At 26.5% G+C, this 19,933-nt stretch overlaps 3 protein-coding genes across 3 annotated transcripts in view; 1 reads left to right on the top strand and 2 right to left on the bottom strand.

The window, feature by feature from the left end:
• LOC129966162 (popeye domain-containing protein 3-like) overlaps positions 1-3,008 on the bottom strand; it is a 60,373-nt gene extending 57,365 nt beyond the window's left edge. The window contains exon 1 of the mRNA XM_056080558.1: positions 2,906-3,008. The gene's annotated coding sequence lies outside the window, so the exon portion shown is untranslated. The remainder of the gene's footprint in view (positions 1-2,905) is intronic.
• A 1,052-nt stretch (positions 3,009-4,060) lies between these two features.
• On the top strand, positions 4,061-10,574 carry LOC129967108 (uncharacterized). Its single transcript, XM_056081783.1, has 4 exons — positions 4,061-4,275; positions 4,388-4,556; positions 7,293-7,459; positions 9,291-10,574. The coding sequence occupies exons 2-4, from the start codon at positions 4,403-4,405 to the stop codon at positions 10,500-10,502; spliced, it is 1,533 nt and encodes a 510-aa protein (XP_055937758.1). The 5' UTR covers positions 4,061-4,275; positions 4,388-4,402; the 3' UTR covers positions 10,503-10,574.
• Positions 10,575-12,346: 1,772 nt separating this feature from the next.
• LOC129966132 (zinc finger protein 593 homolog) lies at positions 12,347-19,333 on the bottom strand. The gene is made up of 3 exons (XM_056080519.1): positions 19,001-19,333; positions 14,771-14,833; positions 12,347-12,476 (listed from the first exon to the last, which is right to left on the bottom strand). Exons 1-3 carry the CDS (start codon positions 19,192-19,194, stop codon positions 12,362-12,364), a joined length of 372 nt encoding a protein of 123 aa, XP_055936494.1. The 5' UTR covers positions 19,195-19,333; the 3' UTR covers positions 12,347-12,361.
• Between the last annotated feature and the right edge of the window lie 600 nt (positions 19,334-19,933).

Genomic DNA, 19,933 nt, shown 5'->3' with positions numbered 1-19,933 from the left:
AGGAATAAAAAACCGAATGCACGAATTTAATATAATTCTTTTTGGGATATATTTTTGTGAGCAATGCTATTTATGAGATCTTGCTAATATTTTATAAAATTTCATTTTAAAGCTTATACTTTATTTTTTCTTTAAAATTGCACAGTGCTCTTTCATATGAATTTGTTGAATTTATGACATAATTATTTTCAAAGTTAAGCAAGATTCAAATTCTTCGACTTCAGTTTATACAGAATTTTCAAAACACTTATCTACTGGCTGGAATCGAGGAAGATATTTCCATTACTAATAAACATTTTTAATAATATTTTGCTATACTGGCAATAAATTACAAATCAGTGGAATGGTCTTTTCGAAAAGAACTGATATACCCTTCATTTTCAAGCAATTGCAAACGTCCAGTGGAAGTCAATCAAGTGGTATGATCTAATAAAACGATTGTGTGTATTATAGTAATTTTTAAAAAGTTAGTTTTTACATTAAAACTATAATTTATGAAACTATTCAAGCAATGCCGAATATATTAACCAGTACATAATATTTTATTAACAGCAAAAGATTTTTAGCTGTGTTTCCAATACAATACGCTAAAAATAGATTTTGCGGATAAGCATGCAATTTCCAACAATTATTAAAGGCATCATAATATTGAGATACATATGGTTACATAAAAATGAAATCCAATGCGGTGGGCTATATAGTGAAAATCATAATCGAATATCCCGACCCGCCCTGTGGCAGACCGGATCTGAATCAAAATCAATCTGAATAACCGGACGGCAAGATAGTTTGGGCGGGAAATAGGGTTGAATCCTAAGTCATCACCAGCCACAGTAAAACCCCTCTCGAAGGAAGCACTTCCATTCATCAGTAAGGGCAGTCAAATCTGCACCATTTTTGGTTGAGTGGAGAGAACCAACCACCATTCGGATCTCCTCATATTGAGGTACCCCCACCCCAGAGATTGCTATATGTTGAAAAGTCCAACGATTCAGTATCAAATAACAAAGCTTTATTTTACACGAAAACACGATATACAAAACATATGAAGCGTATAAAAATCAGCACTTGCAGAGAAAAACAACATACAGGAAGCAAATCGTTATTAAATAACTGCAACAGCAAGAAGCGCTCGGAAATCAATACTCCAAAGAGGGAATTCAATCGACTACTGGCTTGAACTCAACTCAACTTATTGACTGACTCTTTCAATTGCGCTTTTTATAGCTCCCTCAAAAGACCATTTAAGCCTTCAGAGCTCTAATGAAGCTATAGCCAAAATTCTTGAATATTCTGAGTCCTTCATTTTTGTCAAGGTCATTGACTAGTCGTTCATTCAACATTTGCTTGAGCTACCTGTAATTCTACATAACCAGAAATCTAATTATATAGGGAAGAAATATTACAGACTTATAAAAATAATTTAAAGAATAAACATATTTCGAGGAAAAGCAGCCAATTGCTTTACTGATAACCAAAAAAAATGCGGACCTTAAAAAAAATGTAACAATAAAAAATATATGGAAAATTCCTTCTTATAATTTCAATTGAGAGCCTTTATTGATATATATTATGATTGTAAATTTTATTACCACAATGCAAAGAAGCTTCTGATAATTTTAAAAATCTAACATAATATGGCAGATCAAATGTGAGAAAACTCCTTTTTTTTTTCGTTGTTTTGCGTTTTTCATATTATAAATCTTAGCACTCATAAACATATTTAATAGCAACTCTTTAAAAGGGAGAGGGAGCAGTGGGGGTGCAAAAAATAATCATTCCTTAATTTATTGGCCAAGCTTACACTTATAAATTAAATTTAAACAATATATTAAATAGAATTAAGTTAAAACTCAATATTGTTACGGAAATTTTCCGAAATATAGGATTTGCTGCTTATTTCAATGGATATATAGTGAAGCAACCCAACAACCTTTATAACATAGCATGTATATAATATTCGTATTCGTATAAAGGGTCATCAAAATATGGAATAAATTTACTCTAAATTTTCAGTGTTAACACTTTTAATTTTATTTTTTTATATTTATTGAATATAAATATAGCTTCACTGAATATTTTCCATGCTTGCCAAACCACCATTACTTTGTAAACTCTTTCATTAAATATGATGTAGCAATAGATTTTATATACAATATTTTTCAAATTTTCATCCAAAAATAAATTTTATCAAAAATTATATTATACCTTCCAATACAGAAGCTGGATTATGAGCTAAAAAACATAAAAATGCTTATTTTTTAAAAAATCGGCAGCCTTCATCAGAAGAGTTGGCATTTTTACTGCCTCACCCCCACCCACCCAAAATGAGATGCTCGCTACATCCCTGGATTTGATGCATGCCGACTCAACAGAGTTGACAGATATTTATGTCAGTAATATAAAATATCTGCCAGTCTCTCAAAAATAATCTATTTCTGAACTTTATTCGATTTGGTTGAATATGAATTTTACATTCTCAAGAAAAATCGTCATTTAAACATAGCAACAAATAATGGTTTTTCTGATTTCGCAGAGGCAACAAGTTTTTCTTCCCGTAACTATATTATTCCAATCAAATGCTTATAAATATTTAGCGAAAATACGACTTGACAAATAAAATTTCTAGCTTTTAATCCATTTCCTTTTACACTGCAATCATATTTATCTAAACATGTTCGATGCGCATAATAAAATGTTACGTCCATAATGCTTTTAAATTTTTCCGACTGATGACCAATATGTCGACTCGGGAAAAATCCGGGGGAGTGTTTCATCCCACTCATTCCCCCTTCGCCATGTCCCTGGCTGTCATCAGTAAACCATATTTCTGATTAACTACTACTTATTCGGCAGAGGAAAACGATTTTAATAAAGAAACAAAGAAATAGAGGATGAAACTTACCATTCGGAGTATCTGATCTTCCTATTTAAGAATTTGATTTATTTGTTTACGTTGAATTATCGAGAGTTCTCTCTAAGAGTCCGCCGGTAGCAGAATGCTTTCTCCAAATTATTTTCTTGTTTTTTAGTAGATGGCAGCACGAGCTACAGATTCGATGACGTTTTGGCATGCGCTGTTATGTTGTTTTCATTTTCAACTTAAATGTGTTTTTTTTATTAGAAAACAACGTTTTCTTGATACTATCTTGTTGTGTAGAAGAATATATGCTTACTCTATCTTCCTTAAGTTTAAATATAGATAATGATGTAATTTTAAAGAATATGTCATAAAAACGCTAAGCGGTGAATATTTTGTACAAATATATAAGAAGAATGTGTGTAAAAGATTAATAAAAATGTAATATGTTTATAAATATGAAGAATGTGTAGATTTAATTTTTAACTATATGAAAGTTGTGAATTTCAATTCAATTCATGTTACAGCTTTGCTTCGGTCCCTTTTCACTCACAGCAACATACAGAGATACTTGCTTTTCTTATCTAGAAAACTATTATTTTAAATCAAAATTCAGAAATTTGAATTAGACATTAGAATATAAAACAATCTGAAAGTTTCTATTTTCAATATATTTTATTGAAAGAATTCGGAAAATGTTTCTGACGTCATCTTGCTTTCAAATAAGTTCCTGGCGCCTCATGAACTCCTTCAGCTTTTAATATGGACAAAAAAATTTACTACTTTTAAAACCTAGTAAAAACTGAGTAAAGATATTTTGTTTTAATAAGAAAGAAGCCTTTCTTTCAAAATATAGCAGCTGAACATCAAAATTTTTAAACTTCTTCGCTAAATTTTGAACTTTGTTTTTTGAATGACATGTAAAATAAACATCTAAAATTGAAAAAAAAAAAAAAAAAATTATGATGCATGTAATTTTAGATGTGTCAAATCACCTAAAGAAATGGAACCCATTTTACCAGTTTCTGTATCTCTCATCTGCACGAAAATGTCAACATTAAAATTCTTGTCGTTGTCCACAGTGCTGATTAGAATAATGTAAGAGATAAATTAAAATGCTCTTCATTGAAAAATAGAATAATCAATTTTTAAAAAATTTTAATGAAATTAACTATTGCTAATAAATAACTTTAACTTAGATCACAACTTTGGTCAACTTTTGTAATTTCATGTAATTTTTGGATTATCAAAAAAAAAAAAAAAAAAATCCGTAAACTGGAACCATATCTGTAACAAGAAAAAGCAGAAGAAAAAAAAGTGAAACCAAAAATGTGCCGAGAGATGTAAAGTGGATGTTTTTCGTGGCATTCTGTTGCAAAAAGAAAGGACAATTTTTACCCCAGAAAAATATATGCGTGTCAGTTTATTTTCATTTTTAATGCACAATTGGCATTTAAGAAAATAGGTTTAGTTTTCTGTATTTAAGAATCAATTGATATTTTAATACTCATTTTTGCTTTTTTGCAGACTTAGGTCCTTTAGATGACAGATTTCAACATGGATTTAATGACAGATCTTCAAACTCAAAGCTTACAAACATTCTGTTTAAAATGCATTGCTTCTAATTTTGATAGGTTCTTTACTTTATTTTATTCATCTTCAAATGAAAGATTTCGAAATATATATATACTTTTACGTAAGTTGCAGTAATTTTCTGTTTTACAAATTTAACACTTTTCTTCGATAATTTTGTTATCCTTGAAATATGTATGCATTTAAGATCATTTTCTGTTACTATATAAATGATATCAACTCTCTCGATGATCTGTTCTTGAGTTAGATGGAATTAATTAGTAACTGCATTTAGTATTTAAATCAATGGTTGCTCTATTTGTTAAGCTGCTGATTGTCATTCTTTTTAATTCTCAGCAGCATTGACAGTTAAATCATTAATCATTTAAGTTTTAATTAAAGGAAAATTAAGCAAATAAGTTATTAATTATTATATATTATCTTCTATGGCAATTGGTTCAAAAGTAACAACATTGTTAAATATTCAAATGTCTAAATAAAAATAAGTTTAGTGGATAATGCAGATCAGATTGCATATATATATAGTATAAATTTTTCAATGAATTTTTGGTTATTTATTTTTACAAATAAATGAAATATAGTTTTGAAATATGTTTAAATTATTTAGATGCACTGATGTGCAATTTTCACTTTAAAAATTGAGTATGAAAATTAAAAAAATTATTACTTTCTTTATAAAATCTTTGAATGATTATTATGTATCCCTATCATATTTAAAGAGTATTCTACAGTTATTTGCATTAATTTATTAATCATTATCAAGCCTTTCAAAATAATCAAACATATATTAAATTTGGGGGGGGGGGTCTTTTTAATTTATGCAGATGTTAGTAAATTAGTCACTTGATTAAAAACTTTACATTATTTAAGTTTTTGTTTCAATCATTAACATGGTAATTTTGCTGTAAGAAATGATAAAAAATGACTGAATAAGAATATGAAATATAAGGATTTATTTTTATATTGCAGAAAATGTTTAAATAAGGCTTTCAGGGCATGCTGTTTAAAATAATGAAGAATTTGAGATAACTTTAGAAATTAATATTAATAAAACAAGATTAAATTTTAAAGTTTTAGTGCAGAAAAATAAAATATGCTTATTTTTTGCAGTATTCCTTTATGATTGCAATATAAATGACATAATTCTGTTGATTTGCATATTCAGGTTTCCACCAATTAATATTTTAAATCATTTTTCAGATTTTTTAAATATTTTATTTGTTTTTAATAGGAAAAACATTAAATAAGATCAATTAATTTGATGAAACTTTTCAAAGATTTTGTTTCATTTTTTGAAAAGTATTTTGTGAATGTTTAGTGAACATTTCATTTTCTATACACAAGTTGTTGCTTTTGTATTTTGTTCAATAATATTTCATTTATTCATACTTTTAACAGTATATGTATTTGTACAGAATTTAGCTTCTGTGCTTTTTTTTTTCCCCTATTAATTAAAGATCTCACAAATCATTTCTACCACTGTTATCCACTCTCATTTGTCTCATATGAAACTTCAAATGTAAGCATAGTAGAATTTATTATATGTACAAATTTTTTCTCCCATACCTTTGTTTATTTTTAAAAAAATAAAAATGTATGTATCATAATCTAAAGCATTGAGAAAAGACATGCTTTTTTCCCCGTATTGGCAATTTTTTTTTAAATTCTTTATCCAAATAATCTTTCTGTAAAGTTTGGTAATATTTCCAAAGAAATATAAAAGCATGCTGTTCTGAAAGTTTTTAGTTATTGTTAAATCGCTTAAAAACTATCTGATGAAAAGGGATAAAGTTTGGAATGATGAGGTTTTAAATTTTGCTTCTTCGAATGGTTTAATATTTGTGCTAGTTTATATTTAAAAATTTTAACTTGTGATTTTAAAAATCAATTAAAAAATATAAAATATACTTTCACACTTATAGAAATGCATAATTTGTCTTGTTGAGTATTTTAAAGTAAAATAAGAATCATTGTCAAAGATCCATTGTATATTTTAAAATGGGAATTCTCATTTAACATTAGGAATTCAAGTTTTCAGCTGTTTATAAGTCATCAACCATTTACTCAAAATTGTGTATGCATTTTTGTTATTTCTATCTGAAGAATTTGAATATGACTGCATAATTGTATGTTGACATTTGAAATAATTAAAATTATGTAAATCTATAGATGGAGACGACCGGTTCTATAAATAAAGAAGTATTTAATATATTAATAGAGAGCAGATTTCTATAGCAACAAACAATTTTATTGTCTGATAATTAATTCTGAAATAATGAGCAGTGCCCTGATACTTAGATATTAGGATTTTGTTCTTACTAAATAATTGGTTTCTGTTTTATTAAATTGATCATTTTACCTCCCTGTCATATTCAATCATCTCGTATGTGATAAAGTTTTTGACTGCTAATAAAAAAGCCAGAATAAGAGCTCCATTAGAGGTACAATGAACCTGATAATTTCCTTATTACTTAGTATACATTCCTTTAATTATTTGAATAGTTTTAATTCATGATCCTGATTAATTAGGAGGAACTCTTTTGTAGGGAGCTTCATATAGTTATTTTTTTTTTTTTAATTCAGCTGGTATTTCTATTCTTATGCAAATTGTTTTTTATCTTGTTTGTAAAACATTTGTTTAAATATTTGTTACTATTTTTAATTTTGTCTGGATTAGCAAAAGTAAATACTTTTGTTAAAATATTATTTAAATCTCTAATAAAAACCATTATTAAACTTGCATAATTTTAATCTTATAGTATTTTGTTGTTAACACATTTAATTTCTCTGTAATTTTATGTTCAAGAAAAAAATTTCTTAGTCCTATTTATTTTTTTAGAAAAAGTTTATGGTGTTCATCTCCTAAAAATGGTTTCAGAGGAATTTAATCTGAGGGATGAATATTTAAAATTTCTAGTCAACAAGTACAGTCACAAGCTAAACCTCATATACCTCTTTAATTGTGATTCTTCTGCCATTGAAGAAAGACTGCAAGAAATTGGAAGTGTGCGTATATTTTTCTGAGTTTAAAATTTTTTAAAAAAATAACTTCAGAACATTTATTTTTTATACTTTTTACTTTTTTTTTTTTTTACTTTTATATTTTATACTTTTTACTGTGGTATTTTATCCTAAGTTTATGTGCTTTATTATCTTTTACTAGTGAATTAAAACTCTTCATAAATTTTTGTGTAATATAGAAAGGATATATAATTAAATGGAGAAAAATGTAGTCTGCAGAAATCTTTTTGATTAACTAGGAGACATTTAATAAATATGAAACATGTAATGCTTAAAATTTAAATATATTTATAAATCTCCCCCCCCCCCAAAAAAATGGTGTAGAACTTACTCCAAATTCTTAAGAAAATGTATCCTGTATTTTCATATTTTAAATCATCAATAATATTTCAAAATTGTTTTGTATTGCAAGAATTGATGGCTAAGTATAAAGTATTCAATAGGTATTGTATAATTAATTATAAGGGCAAATTATTATGTTATTTCCATCAAAGTTTATTTCTAGAGTTTCTGTATTTCTTTCTGTATTATTTTGTTATAGATTTCTCCACCTAGGGAAACAAAGCTTGCAGGAAGTTCTTTTTAAAGACATTATTAATAAATTCAAACTAAACTATGCATAAATGTAACTATCACAATTTTTAATTTTCCAAAGATGCTATTTTCATTATTGTAAGTATGTGGAATGGAAGGAATAAGCATAAATCACATGATTTCACTTATTACTATAGCATGATTTATTGTTTAGATCTTGGCTAATTATTAATATGAAAATATTTATAATTTTTAGTTTAGTGATATGTTGTCATATCAAATAAGTTACATTAATGTAATTATTATATATTTTCTGTAATATGGATATAATTAAAGAAAAATTATTGGAAATATTTTATTATGCTTTACATCCTTCCTTGCCTTCAATATAATTATAAATCAAAATGGAATGGTAATATACCCATTAACCAGTGTCATGAAAATAAAATTTTCATTTACTTACATTGATTAAATATACAAACAAATGTGGCAAAAATTGTTTACTTTTTTAGAAACCAAAATTTCAGCTATATCACTGATTCCTTGACTTATTCAAATTTTAATAAAATTAAGTGATTCTGAAAATCTTTCATGAAAAACTTATTTTTCAGAAGTTTTAACCAAAGTAGAAATTATGTATATTCCTTTAAAGTAACTTAAAAAGGGTTAGTCTTAAAGAAGGGAAATCTATCTAGTTATTGCTTCTTATTAATATTTTGCACTTCAAACAGTTAAAAGTGCATATGCGAGTATAAAAATTCCATTTAGTATTTAAGAAATTTAAAAAAAGTATAGGTATAGGTTTTGTTATCATTTTCATATTAATTGTCCGAATTATAAGTCCTTCAAAATGGAAAACCATACTCGACATAGAAGTGCAAATAATTAATAGAATAGCCAATATTTAGTCATATTTTTTTAATCTCTTTGAAAATTTCATTGAATCCTTGTTAAATATTTTTGGTTTTTAAATTAGTTTTAATGGAGATTTTGTAAAAAAAGACCTATTTATAAATGTCTGATGTCAAAAAATCTCATGCCAAATAGCAGCATAAAAGCCAACAATAAATATTTTGTTCACATTTTTTTTATCAGATCATCTTAAAATAATTCTTGAATTAAGCACCTAATTCAAACCTTTTTTTAATAAATTTTGCTTCTTTGAAATTTAGTTTTAAAAATATTTGCAAATATTAAAAAATACCTGTTTTTATTATTATATATATTTTTATCTGTGGTATTATTTTATTTCATGTTTTTAAAAAGAATTTTTTGTTTTCAGATTGTAAAATCATTTGAAATGCCTGGAATCAAAAAATTTAACTGTGATCACTTCCTGAAGTATTTGTCAAAAGTTCAAGTTTTGCAACTAGCTAATACAATTTTTTCTGACAACTCTATGGCAATAATTGCTAAAAACTGTCCTGAATTAAAGAGCTTAGATGTGTATCAATGCAGCAGAGTTAGTGACAAAGGATTAGAAATTTTGTGTGAAGCTCCACCACCTCTTGAAAATCTAAATGTTGAACACACATCAGTAACATACAGGGGAGTTGCATTGGTTTTGAAGAAAATTCCATCTTTAACAAAATTGTTTTTTGATAATGTTCCGAGAGCAATATTTGAAGCTACTGGTTTAAATGAAACTTCTGGAATTAGCAATTATATAGTGCTTAATTTAAATAATTTAGTTATTTTGAATAATCCAATGCGACCTGAAAACCATTTAACTACAATTTTAAATGTGTGTACAGTTTCTTGTCCTTATGTTCAAAATCTAATCGTAAGTGAAATAATAACTGAAGAACAATTAGATTTGATATCAACTTTTGAAAATTTGGTTATTGTTAGCCTACAATGCAGCACAATAGTGAATCCTAAGTTATGCATTAATAATTTTCTTGAAATTAGAGGTAGTAAACTGACTAGTTTATCTCTAACCTCATTTTCACTGTCAGTAAAATTATTGGCAAGCTGTTGTCCTAATTTGGAAAGCCTTGGTCTGCAGTATCCATCTTTTGAGGATACAGATGACATATGTTCAAGCAGTACAGATTTAGGTTTTTCTCGTTTGAGAATATTCAATCTACAAAATGCTTCTTTGGAAATGAATGAAAGTCAAATTTCATTCATTATCTCATCAAGTCCTAATCTTGAAGAACTTCATATGGTTTATTGTTTCTTTTCAGAAGAAATGAAAGAGATTATATTACAGTATCCTAAAAAATTAACCTTGCTGAATTTAAATAATACAATTGTGAGTGCAGATTTTGTTGAAGAAATCATACGTGTTCATAATGATTTAGAAAGGCTGGAACTCAGAAATTCAGGTATTTCTTCTACAGAATATGATGACCTTATGGATATGGTTGATGAAATGGAGAAAAAGGTCAATATATCTTGGGCAGATTATACAGAAGCTATCAGGGAACTGTATCATTTAGATGATTCAGTTTTCAATACTATGCAAAAAAGATATATTTTGAAGTTATAATTAAAGGTTTCCTGTTTTTCATATGTTATAAATGTATTTTCTGATATTGACAAATAAAATAATTTTTTTTTTTTAAGAAATAATAAATGTCTATTATTATTTTAAATGGAATGTATCTTGATTTAATGTTATATAAGTGAAATAACTGAAGTAATATTTTCTTATTAAAACAGAAAATTGATCAAAGTTTTTAATATTCTTCCGGTTAAAAATTTTGCATCACTTTCGCTCGGAAGTCAAAATTTAACTATTTAATAATGAAAATGCTAAAAGACTTTAATTTTACTAAAACTAATCTTATTACTAAATTTAAAAGCAGGACGTTATTTTTTTTTTTTTTTTTTTTACTGGAGCAAAACTGAAAAGCATTTAACCAGAAGTTAAATGAGCAGTTCAGAATAATATTGATAAATGTAGACAAAAAAAATTTAATTTCCTTTTATAACAATATGAATTTTTTTGTATTTTAAAAATAAGTCTTTTGAAAATTTTTCTCAATAATATAATTTTTAAAATATCACTACTATGATGCTTTAAAGTATTTTAAATTTATTAGTTTCTAAGAAAATAGCTAAATTATATTATACACTAATGAATATTCAGTACCCTCAATAAAATTTTATTTTCTGAAAGAAAAAACATTTATCTATAATTGCATGTATAATTTTATTTTGATCATTGTAAATATCTTTATAAAAAAAGCTTTATAATTTTTTTTATATCTTTACAAAAAAAAATTATGATGCCTGTGCTTCTAAAATTAAATATAATCTAAGGCCTGATTTTTAATATTAGAATTACTACAATGGTTTTGTATTGTCATGAGCTATAATAAATGTTTACCACTGGAAATCACAACATGCACTATCATTCATTTTAATAAATACATTAATAAGTAAAATTAACTTCTTAGCAAATTAAAAAATGAAATGAATCATGCATATCTTCAAAACTGTAGACCTATAACCTCTTGCAAACCAGAAATATTATGATTAAATGTATTCAAATTTATTGAATGTATTATTACTGTCTGATATTTTTATCTAAAAACATAAATTTTGAAATTCTTTTTTTTTATGCTGTTAAAAATTTAAAATGAGAAAAATCTTAGTATTGCAGATATAATAATATATAATTAAAAACAGTATTGTGGACAGTTTTTTCCCCTTGTAATGAACTGTTTAAAAAATATTAAACTTAGAAAAATGTTACTAAAAAAAACAAATTTATTTTCATTATCATTTTACTATATTTACAAATTCATTCTGTCTTATTTAGATTTAAATACTTTTTGTGCACATATTAACATAAAAGCAATTTTCATGTGTATATAATTGGAATATTTTAAAGAATTGTACTCTTATTTTTTGTATTGATAGGAAATAATTTTTAAAAATCAGTCATTAGCTTTTGATTTTTAAGGCTGTGTACCTCACCCAAATAGATAAAATTTTCATATAAAATTGAAATCTATTACACAATTATATTTCAGAAGTCAATATAGATGCAAATTACAAAAGTCACAGAATTAATTTACATTTCTTTTTTCAAACCTCACAACAATTTTCATGAAATTGATTTTCACCCTTCAGATGACCGACTTGATTGTAATGTGTAGTTCTTTGTGACTTACATGTATTTTTCTGTTCTTTTAAAGGTTTATGACATGCATATGAAAAATACAGCTTACGAACTTTAAAAAAAAATAATAAAACACCTTAATGTTGATAATTGAAAACAACACAATAACTGATTGCTTGGAGGGATAATTAAATATATTGTAGTTAAGAGCAGTTGATTTGTTTGCTCATGTGTATTACTTTAATTGAATAAAAGGATATAAATATACATAAATTATTTTATTTGCTTTTCTGTGTTTCCATTTTTCTCTTTTTTGGAGCAACGTAAGTTCCTATACCTCCAGCTGCTTCTGCTTCCTTTACAGTATAAGGTTCTGCTTCCATAGCCTTTAACCTGCAAATTAAAATAATTTTTAGTTAGAAATATTTTCAATTATTTTGCATATCACATTAAAATGTAAAATAATTATTGTAAGAATCATAAATTGATAATAATATTCATTATTCTGTCATACTTTCAAAATTGCAAAAAAAGAAGATATCCAATTTTTTTATTGCACATACTAATAAATATTTTGATACTATAATAAAAGTGCATCAAAAATATGGTTAATAATAATCATTTTAAATAATACATAACCAATACTTAATCAAAGTGTGTACATTTAACTACAGTACACTCCCGATTTTCCGCGGAATTGGGTGGCGCGGCCGCCGCGGATAACAAAAATCGCGGATAATCCGAAAATAGCTAAAAACAGGTATAGCAAAAGAGAAAACGGTCATTCCAACTTTGAAAAATCATTTTATGTACAATAAAACGTAAAATAAACGGCAGGAAATGTTTAACTCACGCTTAATATTTTAGTATATCACTCAAAACTAACCTAAAATGCATTTTGTTAATGAAAACAGAAAAATGCTTTGTACTTACGAGAGGCGTCAAGGATACACAGAAAAATTAATACATATGTACTGTTTTAATATTGTAATGTATTATGTAATTACAAAAGCATAACTGTAAAACTGCACCTTTTTAAAGAAATCAGTCAAAAAAAAAAAAAAAACTTTGTGTGGCAGGCGCGGATAACCCGCTCTTGGATAATCGGGAGTCTACTGTACATTTAACTTTTGAATTGCTGCATAAAGGGGAGGCACAATTTTTAGATATTCTCTGTAAGCTTAAAATAATGTAACTGAAAAATCTGCATTTCTTCGAATTAATTGCTAACAAGTTCCTTTTGTAAAACTATCAAATTTCAGACAGCTGAAATATATATTTAATTTTTGGTAAATGAACAGAATTAATCAGATCTTTATTTTTCTTCGTGATTCAGAAAAAGTTCATTTTTTAGTAACTATCAAAAGTTCTTTATCAAATAATTCCCAGCATTTGAATGATACATTCTGCAAAACCCAATAAAAATAAGGCCATTTGAAAGTATATAAAGCTTGTATTTCTTTGAAAGAGGATTTTACTAAAATTTGGTTGAGTTTTATTTTTAAAAAAAAGCCATAATTTAGTTTATTGTAATCTTGGAGTTTTAAAGATAAATCATAAATGCAGTTTGCAAATAAATTAGATATCAAATTTCATACGGGAATTTTTGACTACAAGTGTAGTTATGTATCAAATTTTTGTTTCCTTATGTTGAGAGAAACATCTCTAAAACAGAAATTCAATTTTTGGATACTATTACTGCATGCCAGGGATTAATCGCCAAGGATGACACAATAAATTCAGTAAAAAAGTTAAATTCATGCTAAGAGTTCATACTTCGTAACTATTGTACTAAAGTGCCAGCATTCTCTGTGGTATGACAAATTTATCACAGATTATACAAGAAAGCTTTGGGGTGACCATTCCTGCTGGGTTGTATAAGACAATAAGTAGTTTGGGAAAAAAGATGAAAAGCCTTTAAAAGAATATCTGGTTTTAAATACTATTCACAATGCCATGAAATTAAAAGTTTTCCTTATTTTATTATGAAGCTTACAACTTTAAAGTGTGAAAATAAAAATCTGAGCTGCCTTGCATAAAATTGTGGTCTGTCCAAGGTTCACGGTTTTTTGCAAAGGGAAGGGAATAGTATCTTATTTACAAAATATGCAAGGAAGTTTCAGGGAGATTACTCTGTTTTATGTAGACAGTTTATGCTATGTAAGAAGATAAAAATAAACTTTTATAACAGCAAACATTTATAACAAAATACAATTAGCTGAGATATTCAACATAAACACATTTTAATAAATAGCATGTAACATTTTTAATACAAATATTAGAAAAAATATAATTTTAAAAATATATATATTATTATTTTGAAGAACTATATCTGAAATAAATTCTGATATAAAAAGATAGCCTAAGCTATCTTAATTTTGAAAACTGAAAAATTTTTTACATTAACTTTAGTTATTTAAAGCCACAAAAAATATTTCTTATTCTTTCACCATTTCTTATAACTATTTTTACAAGAAATAAATACATACAAATATTTAAAAATAACTTTAAAAATGTAATAAAAAATATAACCAGTAAGTAGAATAGACACTTCATGGCATAAATAAAATTTTTATTGAAATATTTCAGTTATCTTCCATAACATGTAGTATATTCAATTGCTTCCATCAATAATTTTGATTTACAGAAGTATATAAAACATCCATACTACTTTTTAAAGTACTTACCGTCTTTTATGGACTTTTGTCCTAAAATGTGCCTGCATAGCATTGTCATCTATAAAGTATCTCCTACAGAAAGAAAAAAAAATTAATATAACAATCATCATTCTATCTATATTTCAACATATTTAACAGAAAACTGGATTTTCCTTATTTCTGTTAGCCTTTTTATTCACTTATTTTCTTAAAATAAAATTTAATAAGGAACATATATTAAAAATTTACAATATCTCTTCCCTGCATAATTTCCTGGTAAAGAAGAGTATTTTTTACAAATAGATCAAAATGCTTTTGAAAAAATGTTGAGTTAATGCCCTCTCCCTCCGACTTTGGCGATATATGGAGAACAAAAATGAAGTACCCAAATTATTAGGAAATCTTGACAAATTCTCAGTTCCTGTATTTATTTCAGAAGCTTCATTGTCACAGATACTATAAAAAGGTTAAAATAATCAGCTGAGTTGACCTTAATGTGAGTAAGTGAGTGAAGTCTCTCCAGCAAGTTATCTCTACACTCCTCATGCTGTTCACTGTAATTGCTGTATTGTTCTTTGTCCATGATGTATGTCATATTTCTATAGAGAATAAAGTATTGCTAACTGTTACTGAACTGTTGGATTTTTTCACTATGTAACCCATGGACCAGAGGTCACCCAATGGCAAGCAAAAAATTATATACAATCAACTAGTTAGCTTTATATGAAGGTGTTAATCATAACACTGAATAATGAAATTGACAGGATGTCAGACTATGAAAAGGGGGAACAATGTTACAAATCTGTAATACTGCTTCCCTGCACAATCAGTTCCCTTGTAAGAAAGAAAGCTTTATAAATAACTAATGGATCATTGTCCTAGCCGAGTCATTCACCCCCTAGCCTTGGTGACAAAAATGAAGGATCCAGAATTTATTAAGAATCCTAGTAACATTACATAAGGATTCGAATTCCAGCATTTGTTCTTGTGCTTTCTTTATCTAATCATGAAAATTATGAAAAGATTACAGTAATCAGTTGAGTTGAGCTCAAATATGTAAATGAGCAAGTCTTTCTGAACACTAATTAATAGGAATTAATTACTGGAGAAAAACTAATTAATAGGAATTTCCCACATACGGCAAATGCTGTTTTGTGTATATAGTTACCTGTATATCATGTTTATGTGAAGAATAAAGTGATTATAAATTAATGAGACTGTTGTATTTTTTCCCCATACAAACTGTGTTTTTGGATTTTCAATACCAATATAATATGGATAATAAGATTTCGAAATATAATTTTAACTTATTTCTAATCAGTTTAAAACATGACACTTACAATGTACATTTTGAGACATGTTGTGGCTTATCAAACCTGGTCGACAGTAACATCAAACCAGGTGAGTCCAAACGCCTTCAAATAATGTAGCACAGCCTCACAGTGTGCTCATTGTCTCCTAATCGACGAGTTCGAGGCATGTAATGATCCCCATAATTTTCAAATTATTTTATCATAAGAAAAAAAAAATGTTTCTGATTAAGATTACTATTAATTTGGTAAGCATTTTTGTCTAAAAGCAAAGTAACAGTATCAAATGGTACCACATCTTAGCATATTCACTGCCATGACTTATGCTTCTAATTTGTATCAATTATCTGCTGTTTATATCTTAAACAAATCCACTGGCAAACCTTTGATTTATCTACATTCCACTGGTGACATTTTGTCTTAACCGTTATATTTGGCGTTAGACCAACATAACTTCTTTGATGATCTTTTTGACAATCAATCACAAATTGCAATAAACTTTCTATTTTCATTTATTTGAGATTAATGCAATAGTTATTACATGAGTGTCATTTATTGAAATAGATTACTCTTGCTTTGCAATTTCTTAATAATGGCAGAGAGGGGATCATCCAAATAGATAGTAAGTTTAAATTAATTTGTTAGTAGGTAAAAATCACAAATGAATCATTCAGTAGTCAGCATAAAAAAATATGATTTCAATATATATATATATATATATATATATATATATATATATATATATATATATATATATATATATATATATATATTTCATTATTATAAATTAAAATCTGCAGAGAATATAAAATTTCTTCCTATAAAAATTATATTCATTTTTTATATACACATATACTAAAAGAAATAATTTAAAACTTTCAACAGAATCCTTTTTACTAGCATTTAACAAGAAATTTCATATAATGAAGCTCAATAAGGATGGTATTTTAAGCCTATCAATAATTAATACTTCAGAGAGCAGGAATGTTTACTAGTTTACTAGTGCAGATACTATTATTCTGAATAAAATAATCAGGATTATTTCAAAAAGAGAAAAATGCAAGGTTTTAAAGACACAAGCTTATAATAAAGGTATTGACCAAAATCAATTGTTAATTCCATAAAGAAATAAAAACAATGTCAGCAGTAAAGACTTTACTAAACAGAGAGGAAAGATCACTTTGCATTAAAAAAAATTCACTGTGCTTATAAAATTTACATATGTACATTTGTTAAAAATTTGGATGGATGGGGCATTCAGGATTTCAATCAAATGCTTTATATTGAGGATTACTTAGGATATGATAGAGTCTGTTATTTGTATATTTAATAATGGTATTGTTCCATTAGTGATGTGTTAATTTCACTGTTTGACTATTATTGTTATTCCAAGTTGTCACTAATCATCAGCAGTGCATTCTTCCTTCACAGTCATGAAAAGATCTGCTATAGATATCCATTAAGATTTATTGAGCTATCAATAAGAAATAGGATACTTTTTTGTCTAGAATCCTATTCATAGAATTGTAACCTTAAATATTAAACAGATTCCTCTACAAAACAACAAGACAGCTACGTGTCCAAATGTATTCAACAATTAACATATATGTAAGGCATGTATTGAGCAATAAACAAAAATAAATTTTATAATCGTTTATCACTTTACCTTCTACAAGAAAACTTATTAAAGAATAAAGCCTTTTAACATAAGAACAAAATATATCAATGAAAAAAATCTATATACTTCTATATATACTGCCAGCCTTGGTATTAACAATATATTATTAGTAAACATAATCATGTATGGCAAATTTAATTATGAAAGAACTTATTAGTGTATAATCCTTAGCAATTTAATCAGAAATTCATAACTGGCATGCAATTGATTGCCATAAATCATCAAATCTTTAGTAATTTCTTTTTCACAAATAATCACTCACATGTGGATAAGACATAAATACAAAAAAATTGGTAATTTTAGTTTTTTTTTTTTTTTTTTTTTTAATAGTACATCTCCTGCTACAATATCATGCCAACCATATGGGAAATTGTTCTTATCAAGTGTATTTTTAAAAGTATCTTATAGGTTATAAATAATAATTTTAAATACAACAAAACTTAAAAAGGATAAGAATTTCTCCTCATTTATAACCACTAATTAATGTCGATTCTTTAATAAATATCAATCAGTTGAGTGCTATGTTTTAATCTTTACAGGAATTTTATAATTAAAATTAGTTTAGGACCAATATACTATTTGTAAGATTTTTATTAAAATTACAAAAATTTAAATAATTTTCAAAAGAATCATTAATATATTTAATACTAGAAATCTATTATAAATTATAAAAAACATTAAATTAGTAAATTTTGATATATAATTCCTTTTTACTTTATTATTCTTTCCATTTAGGTAGATTCAGGAAGATTTTTAATCATGCTAATAAGTGCACCTTATCTATAGTGGAAATAATATTAAAATAATTTGCATTACTGAATAACCATTATTTATTACTTAAAAGAGATTATGATTTTATAGACATAGCCCATACATACTAAAAACTCAGAAAAATTTCTAAAATAATAATTTTTTCTTTATAATTCTTATTATTTATATCAAATAACCACAAATAAATAAAAAATGCAACAAACCAGTATTTATTAAAAATTATATTTTATTTTTAATATTTTATTAAAAATTAAACAGGGCATCCCATTACTTAATAAGATGAAGCATTTGGCATATTTTAAAATATATTGAATACAATTACTGATATTTATTGGAAACAAATGAGTAGATTTACAATATGACTAACGCTGCTATCAAATGAAATAAAAAGTTAAATAAAAGTTTTTTAATAATTCCAAATTAATTTCAAACGCAATAAAGGAAACATAAATGAATTTTCACATATATTTCAAAACTGATATAGTAATAATTTTCACTTACGCACAATGTAGGCAATAATGTTGAGCTGAACCTGCGACATCTAAATCTATAGGCTGATTTAATAAATTTTCTGCATTTTGAGGCTCTAAATCATTATCAATTTCATCCAAATCTTTGGTTCTACGTTTGACTTTTAATTGCTTTCGTTTGGCAGAATAACCATGATTACCTTTCTTTCTTGAATAACGCGTCATTTTCTATATAATCACACAAGATAGTCTTTCACTGTGCAATATTATATCGTCACGTGGAAAAATTCAAAACAAATTGAACGAGATGAAACGGTAGGCACCATAGACATCAAACAGCAAGAAAGTTGTCTTTTATCATCATCCAATCAGATTTCAACGTTTAGAAGCTCTTTCCCTGTTCATAACAGATTATATTCAAGGAAGGCTGATTTGTTTTCCTAGTGTAAAGAAAACTGAAATGAAATGAGTATCAAGTAGAAAATTTGAATTGCTTGGTATGAAAATAATTTTGTTTGCAGTGACAGTTTAATCGATTTGTAATTTTAATGTTCTGTTTTGAAGTTGAAAAGCTATTATCTTTATATTCAGTGTGGATTTTTCTGATTATATCAACTTAAATTGCACAATTATTGAATCATATCAATTTCATTCCTGGTCAAATACCGGCATGCCTCCGTGGGAGAGAAATTAAATGTTCAAACACAGATTTTGAATGCTTTTAAAAGCAATCAAATTCTTGTAATTTTGTTTTAAAATGAATGCTATTAGCATGACTGCCGAAGCTGTTGGATGGACCATCCAAAATCTAGAGATGGGATTACAGGTTTTTCTGGAGTGCAATTACTATACTGTAGCTTACCTGATAAGTGTTATTGGTTCTGTGGCGGACACTTGTACTGGAATAGCCTTATCCTTTTATCTCATATTAAGCTGTTATTATAATGACTTTTTAACATTTTCA

The sequence above is a fragment of the Argiope bruennichi genome, chromosome 4, assembly GCF_947563725.1.
Source record: "Argiope bruennichi chromosome 4, qqArgBrue1.1, whole genome shotgun sequence".
NCBI classification, from domain to species: domain Eukaryota; kingdom Metazoa; phylum Arthropoda; class Arachnida; order Araneae; family Araneidae; genus Argiope; species Argiope bruennichi.
The sequence above is the reverse complement of the archived record's forward strand: the minus strand, read 5'-3'. Positions and strand labels throughout refer to the sequence as shown.